The sequence below is a fragment of the Mandrillus leucophaeus genome, unplaced genomic scaffold, assembly GCF_000951045.1.
Source record: "Mandrillus leucophaeus isolate KB7577 unplaced genomic scaffold, Mleu.le_1.0 Scaffold29, whole genome shotgun sequence".
Lineage (NCBI taxonomy): Eukaryota > Metazoa > Chordata > Mammalia > Primates > Cercopithecidae > Mandrillus > Mandrillus leucophaeus.
The window spans coordinates 1709198-1717473 of record NW_012103031.1 but is presented as its reverse complement, the minus strand read 5'-3'; the positions used below and the strand labels follow the sequence as shown (position 1 = coordinate 1717473).

Here is an 8276-nt window from a genome sequence, read left to right as displayed (position 1 = left end):
GTGATCTGCCCGCCTTGGCCTCCCAAAGTGCTAGGGTTACAGGCGTGAGTCACTGCGCCTGGCTGGGGTTTGCATTTTTATTGTAAAGGGATTTGCATTTCCTTGATAATAAATCATCTTTTAGATCACTTTTAATTTTTAATTTTAATTTTTTGTAGCAACAGAGTCTATGTTCCCCAGTCAGGTCTCAAATTTCTGAGCTCATGAGATCCTCCTGCCTTGGCTTGTCAAAGTGCTGGGATTATATGTGTGAGCCACCATGCCTGGTACATAGATCCCATTGATTGGTTTATTGGTTGATTGACTGACTGACAGGATCTCACTCTCACCCAGGCTGGAGTACAATGGTGTGATCTCAGCTCACTGCAGCCTCGACCTTCTGAGCTCAAGGGATCATTATGCCTCTGCCTCCCAAGTAGCTGGGACTACAGGCATGTGCCACCATGCCTGGCTAATTTTTGTATTTTTTGTAGAGATGGGATCTCACTATGTTGCCCAGGCTGGTCTCAGACTCTTGGGCTGAAGCGATCTGTCCGTCTTGGCCTCCCAAAGTGCTGGAATTACAGATGTGAGCTTCTGTGCCCAGCCATAGATCCCTTTTAAGTAACACTTCTACAGCTCCCAATTATTTAGGCTCCTGGCTCACCGTATATTATTCTAATCACTTTTTCTCTGTTGTTTGTATTATTACCTTTTACTTCACTGTCAATATTTTATAAATCATATTAGAAAACTCAAGATTTAAATAAAATCAAAAGGTTTTAATACATTAATTTTAAACAGGAAAAATGTAAAGCAAGTACATATTTTTGAAAGCAAAGTTTTGAGTTAAATTTAGGAAACAGGCATTTAGGCTAGTGGCAAGAAAACTTACATGTTCTTTCTGTGTGTAATTTGGAGGAAGGGATGAATTTTGTCCACAATCATTATTTATTTTTTTTCAGGGCTTGTTAGGAGGCAAAATTTTATATATATATATATATATATTTTTTTTTTTTTTACTAGCAGATTGTTTAAAGGCTAGGTTTTGAAATAAGACTCTACAGGTTTGAAAACTAAGCATTACCAGTTATTGTAACCTTGGGCAAGCTACTTAACCTCTGTGAATCTTAGTATTCCCATCTGTAAAATGGCTATAATAATAGTTTCTACCTTTTAAATTTATGGTATTAAATGAGTGAAAACCTAGAGAGCTCTTGGCATGGTACTTCACACCTACCAAATACTTGGTAAAACTTAATAATATTTTGATGATACTGATGATACCCTGTTCCCTCTTCTAAACTGTGATATTGTATCTGTGCCTGCTCAGCGTTTTCTCTTAGTTTTTTAAAAAAGTTATTTCAGTAGTGTTGGGGGTACAAGTGGTTTTTTTGTTACATGGATGAATTATATCACATAGTGAATTTTGAGATTTTAGTGCACCTGTCACTGGAATAGTGTACATTGTGCCTAATACGTAGTTTTTTATCCCTTGTCCCTTCTCCCACCCTTTCCCTTCTTAGTCTCTGAAGTCCATTTTATCACTCTGTATGCGTTTGCATACTCATCTGCTGGGCATTTTCTCTTACACCTTCCTATATTACGTTAAACAGATGTCTAAAATCAAACCCCTCATCCTATATCAAGACCACCTTTTTGGTTGTGCGTATGTGTTTTAAGTGTAGATATGGAATAAACAGCCAGAATTTCTTTCAGTTACTAAATATCGACAGACACCTTAAATATCTCAGTTAAAAGTTGCAAATTATGTTATTGGAATTCTGAGAATAATATTGATTGCTGCTTCATGTTACACTAACTTTACTTTTTAAACTTCCGAAACGATTTCATTTGACATAGCAGACCTTAATTAAATAAATATCCACAAGGAGAACTGACTCTAAATGTCCAGCAGGATTTCAGAAACACAGTAAATACTTTTCTTCTATCTATTCTGATCTCCTTGCTCATAGGCTGTCACGTGGAATTTTCAGGGCAGCTGTCAGCTCTTCATATTTTCCAGCCCCAGTGCCCTTTTTATAAAATTGGGTGACTGTTAATACATTGATGCTTGGGCGCACAGAGTTGGCACTCAATAAGTAGCTGTTAAGTAAATTAATGAAAAGAAGTACAAGATACAAGATACCTGGTCCCTTCTATCAAAGAGTTTATAAATCAAGTATGAGTGATAATGCCTGAAACCACTTAAAAAAAATCTATGTAAACACCATTATATGTGACATGTCAGGGTAAGAGGAACAACTAACAAATTTGGTACACATTCAGTAAATGAAGAGAAAGGTTTTTGGAGATGAGGGGCTTGAGCCAGACCTTGTATGTGTGCTATTAGAAGCTTTCTGGGATGGACAAATATAAAAACTGCCCTTTGATACTAATAGTGTTAAAATTCTGTCTCTTTGGAAGCTGTGTGTTGCTTTAGCCTTAAAAGAGATTTATATCCAATCATTGCATTATGCAAGCCATAGAAGGACTGTTTTATGTGAAGATGCACTGATTGCACTTTACTCTCTATATTTTATTGTAGTTAGTTGTTTAGAGCTGTTTCTGTGTAGAGTGTGAGGTCCTCAAGGGAAGGGACCTTCTTGGCCTCTTTCTCCCCTGCATGCTTTGCATAGAGGAGGCACTTCATAAATGTTTATCGAATAAATACTACACTCCTAATGGGTAAGAATGTGTCATATTACTCTTTTTTTTCTTATGTGCACTGGAACAAATTGTTTCTTGAGATTGGTCCTTAGAATATTTATTTCGTTTTCACTGATTCTCTTGCTACAGGTTAGCTAACCATGCAGCAGGTGCTTGAGTTTCACCTTTCTCCAGTCCAGCAGAATTATATTTTGATGACCTCCGTTTTGATACTTGTAGACCAGATCTAATCTGAAGATTAATCTTTAGGTAACAGATGGAGAGTGATAATGATAACTTCTGTGAAGACAAGCCCATGCACACATTCTGTTGTCTGAATAATATTTAAATGAATCCTTCTGCTCCCAAGTCATCACCTTGCCCCTTAACACACATCTGTCTAGAGCACAAATCTGAGCTCCTTGTAGAAGATCTTTGCCCTCTTCACTCTCCAGGCCTTCCTAATTAATGCCTTCTCAGAATTGACCTCTCTCTCTTAATCATTAGTTAAAAGAAAAAGTGACTGGTGTAGGACCTGGGGATACATTGCCACATTCCATTTCCTTCTCTATGAGCAGGATTTCCAATTTCCAAGCCTGATGGGATCTCCCAGCTGGAACAGGATCTACAGGTCTTTGATCTGGAAACTAAGACTAGAGAAGTCTTAAGAGGTGACTGCTCAGGTGAGTAAGGCAGAATCAATCAATTAGTAGGGAAGTAAAGTTCAGTTGTTCAGCCAAGTTGTAGCTTCTTTGGCACTCAGAATGAAGAGCTCTGTGTGTGTGCTAGCATGGAGAGTTCCTTCCTTTTCCCTTCAGTTAGGCTGACCTTTCCCATTTGTTTAGTACCTGTGCATATGTCGTACTAGACCCCTAATGAAGTTGCTTATCTAAAATTCTTTCAACTGTTTCCCTGTTATCTCCTTACTCTGCTGAACATGTCCGCTGTTTTACCTCACTGCTCCTGTTTATGCCCTTACTTCTGCTGTTGAGATTTTGTGCCTGTTTTTCAGAGGAAATAAACTTTTCTTGTCCTTGTAGATACTACATTGTTTAGTTTTCTCATCTGAGTTTTCTTTTCCTAAGCACAGGGTACAGATTACGTTTGCATTTTCTATTTATATATTGTATCAGATGGAGAGACCAGAGAAGAAAACAAGCTGTCGATTCCTAAGCAGAAAATTTCGGAAGAAGTACATTCGTACAAAGTGAGAGTAGGAAGATTCAAACACGATATTACCCAAGTTCCTGAGACTAGAGAAGTGTATAAGTCTGAGGACAGATTAGAAAGGCTTCAGGAAATTCTAAGGAAATTTCTGTACCTGGAGAGAGAGTTTAGGCAAATAACAATCAGCAAGGAAACCTTCACCAGTGAGAAGAACAATGAATGTAATGAACCCGAGAAAAGCTTCAGTCTGGACTCTACTATTGATGCGGATCAGAGAGTTCTTAGAATACAGAATACCGATGACAGTGATAAGTACGACATGAGCTTCAGCCAGAATTCAGCCTCTGGTAAACATGAACACATAAATCTAACACAGGATTTTCAGAGTAGTGAATGTAAGGAAAGCTTAATGGATCTCTCCCACCTTAATAAATGGGAGAGCATCCCTAACACTGAGAAATCCTATAAATGTGATGTATGTGGGAAAATTTTCCATCAGAGTTCAGCCCTTACTAGACATCAGAGAATCCATACTAGAGAGAAGCCCTACAAATGTAAAGAATGTGAGAAGTCTTTCAGTCAGAGCTCAAGTCTTAGTCGACATAAAAGAATACACACTAGAGAAAAACCTTACAAATGTGAAGCATCTGATAAATCCTGTGAAGCGTCTGATAAATCCTGTAGTCCAAGCTCAGGCATTATTCAGCACAAGAAAATTCACACCAGAGCCAAATCTTACAAATGTAGCAGTTGTGAAAGAGTCTTCAGTCGTAGTGTCCACCTTACTCAACATCAGAAAATTCACAAAGAGATGCCCTGTAAGTGTACTATATGTGGCAGTGACTTCTGCCATACTTCATACCTACTTGAACATCAGAGGGTCCATCATGAAGAGAAAGCCTATGAGTATGATGAATATGGGTTGACCTATATTAAACAACAAGGAATTCATTTCAGAGAAAAGCCCTATACGTGTAATGAATGTGGAAAAGACTTCAGATTGAATTCACATCTTATTCAGCATCAAAGAATTCACACAGGAGAGAAAGCGCATGAATGTAATGAATGTGGAAAAGCTTTCAGTCAAACCTCATGCCTTATTCAGCATCACAAAATGCATAGGAAAGAGAAATCATATGAATGTAATGAGTATGAGGGCAGTTACAGTCATAGCTCAGATCTTATCCTGCAACAAGAAGTCCTCACCAGACAGAAAGCCTTTGATTGTGATGTATGGGAAAAGAACTCCAGTCAGAGAGCACACCTGGTTCAACATCAGAGCATTCATACCAAAGAGAACTCTTGAATGTAATGAAGATGGGAAGACATTTAGTCAAATTCAGGCTTCATTCAGCATCTGAGCACTCACACCAGGGAGAAATCATGTATGTACTGCATGTGGTAAAACCTTCAGTCATAGCTCAACCATTGCTCAGCATCAGATAATTCACACCAGAGGGAAACCCTCTGAATGTGACGAATGAAGAAAAGGTATTAGTGTTAAACTTCTAATTGACTCCGGAAATCGATACCAGTGAGAAATCTTATAAATGTATTGAATGTGGTAAATTTTTCATGCTGTTAATATTTTCATATCTTAGTCACATTCGGATAATTCACACGGGAATAAAATTCCATTGCTGCAGTGAATGTGAAAAAGCCATCAGTCAAAGAAACTACCTTGTTTAGTATCAAATTCATGCCATGCAAAAAGATTATAAATGTAATAAACATGTATGTGTGTGAGGAGATTCAGTCATAACCCAACACTCATTCAACATCAAAGAATTTATACCTAAGATAACTTATTTGGGTGTAGTAAATGGCAAATCTTTCAATAGGAGTTTAGTCTTTGTCATATCAGAATATCCGTAGTAGACAAGAATTTGATGTAATGCAAATGGAAAAACTTGACACCACATTTCAGGCTTTACCCAACATCAAAATAATGGAGAGAAAATTGTTGATTATTTGTTTATGAAATTGTTAATATGTAGTCCCAATCTTTTTCATTACACAAAAATCTAGGGTTGACTTGGTAAATGCAGTGCCATTTTCTCATGGAGTTCCTTTATTTAATATGTATTCTAAGTAGGTACATTTATTTTTACTTTTTTATTATAATTTTGATATTAAAAAGAACAGAGATGGGGTCTTGCTTTGTTGCCCAGGCTGGTCTCGAATTCCTGGCCTCGAGCAATCCTCCCACCTGTCCTCCCAAAGTGCTGGGGTTGCAGGTGTGAGTCACTGTGCCGGGCCTATTTTATTCATAGAACTCATTTAAGCTGTTTTTATTTTAATATGCCCTATAAACATTTTTATTTTTTTTTTTGAAATTGGTTCTTAGTGTTCACAACTTCCGTAAGATACTGCTAATGCACCAGTGTTAAAACACATCGACATAAGTAGCTCATTTAGCTTTTTCTGCTGTTCTTGGCCTAAGTTCTCTCCAAAACCAACTCTTAGGCCTGCTCTTTACTAGGGATCCTATGTCATATTGCTTTACAGCCACAACACTTGGATTCCTGTTGATTAACTTCTCCATTCTCTTAAGCACCTTTAGAAGATTTAGAAGTTTCCTAATTTTAAGCGTTTCACCAGCAAGTATTCCATACCTACTTGATGTTGCTGGTCTGGTGTCTTATTTCCTAAAGTGAAGCATCTTTTTTAGAAAAATAATTGGATTGAAAATACATCCAGTCCAATGTAAGTATGAAGGATTCTCTCTCCTGAGATTGTAGCAGGCAGCCAGACATTTTCAAATGATGCCCAAGGTTTTAGCTGTCTTATGTGCATCCACAGTCTGCGAAGAAGAGAGATGATAAGGACATCAGGGAGCCACCAAGACTCCTGGTAGCCTCACTACATTCATCCAGTGCCTATTCTGCATGCCTAAGCTTAGAGTTCTTTTATATACCTCTCAGGCCAGCAAAATGCTCAGGTCTGCTTTTGGTAGGGTAAACATAAAGAAGATACACAGGCTGGGAGCGGTGGCTCACACCTGTAATCCCAGCACTTTGGGAGGCTGAGGCAGGTGGATCACGAGGTCTGGCGATCCAGACCATCCTGGCCAACTTGGTGAAACCCCGTCTGTACTAAAAATACAAAAATTAGCCGGGCCTGGTGGCTTGCGCCTGTAATCCCAGCTACTCAGGAGGCTGAGGCAGGAGAACTGCCTGAACCTGGGAGGCGGAGGTTACAGTGAGCTGAGGTCACGCCACTGCACTCCAGCCTGGGCAACAGAGCGGGACTCTGTCTCAAATAAATAAATAAATAAAATAAAAACACACACAAATCAGCATCATAAGGGAATGTAGCCTTCCAACAGAGATGATGCTGTTCTTATGTTAATCTCAGAGACAGTATTTCAAGAGAGTGGCAGGTCTGTTCCTGGTAAAATTTTAACCATTAGGATTGCAGATAAATATTGAATTCTGCTTCCCCCCTCATCAATCCAGGACAGTATTTGAAGTGTGAGGGCTTTGTGTACAGTTGTTTATCCATTGCCACATTTTTGTATTTTAATAGTCTACAGGCTATATAAAAGAACATGGCTTTTTGATTGATAAAAGTGATTACAGATGTTGGCTCAAGTTCAGGGCCACCATCATACACCGAACAAGAGTTCATGATTCTTTAGGTAATGTCAAAACATTTTGTATTTTTCTGTCTTAAGCTTTATAACATTTTGTGAGTGAGACAGATGTTGTTTAAAATTCTTGTTGTCAGTCCAGCAATTGAGGCTTTCATAGTTCAGTGTTAATAATATTCAGTAGGGACCCTCAACAAATATATAAAAATATATTGCTCACTCTGTAATCTTCCTATGGCTAACCTCTAGGATAGTTCTGCCACTATATTTTACTTCTTTGCCATCAGCAAGAATAGGATCTCATCAAGGCAAGGTAGGAATCTAAATGAAATTGATATATAAATGAATTGATCTAAATGTAAAAGCAAATGAAAAATGCATGTGTTTTTTCCTATCAAACATGTATACCCTTATGTATAGAGACCAGTAGTCACCTGTGGTGACTGAAACAGGATTATGTAATCCCTAAAAAGCAGAATATGTAAAAATCACATGTATGCATTTGGTTTAGGAATGTGCTTTTGTACTTCCACTTGAATAAAGGTGTGTTTGGTATTCTGAGAATTTGTTTCAAACAAAATCTGAAGGTCTCAGCCAGAAGCATTTGGGAATGTTGGAATCACCTCTGGCTGCAACTCCTTTCCTTCCTGAAACTTGCTTCACAGCAAGAGTGGATCATTTTCCTTTGCATTGATGCAAAGCTTGCTTTTCCACAGACCTCTGGAACAAAAGCTGAATGTTTGGAACTTAAAGCAGATTTGATTGGGAAGTTGTTGGTATATAAAATAAGACTAAATAGGCCGGGCGTGGTGGCTCAAGCCTGTAATCCCAGCACTTTGGGAGGCCGAGACGGGCGGATCACGAGGTCAGGAGATCGAGACCATCCTGG

General features: G+C 38.4%; 1 protein-coding gene across 10 annotated transcripts in view; it reads left to right on the top strand.

Annotated features, from left to right (window-relative positions):
- Nucleotides 1-7951, top strand: part of ZNF655 (zinc finger protein 655) — an 18786-nt gene extending 10835 nt beyond the window's left edge. For 6 of the 10 annotated variants that reach the window (XM_011985765.1, XM_011985774.1, XM_011985770.1 and 3 more), the window contains 2 exons: nucleotides 3207-3311; nucleotides 3762-7951. In XM_011985765.1, coding sequence (XP_011841155.1) covers nucleotides 3207-3311; nucleotides 3762-5101 — 1445 coding nt within the window. In that variant the 3' untranslated portion in view covers nucleotides 5102-7951. Of the gene's footprint in view, nucleotides 1-2778; nucleotides 2899-3206; nucleotides 3312-3761 lie in introns of all 10 variants that reach the window. The other 4 variants (XM_011985771.1, XM_011985764.1, XM_011985772.1 and 1 more) reach the window with 2 other exon arrangements.
- The last annotated feature ends 325 nt before the right edge of the window (nucleotides 7952-8276 follow it).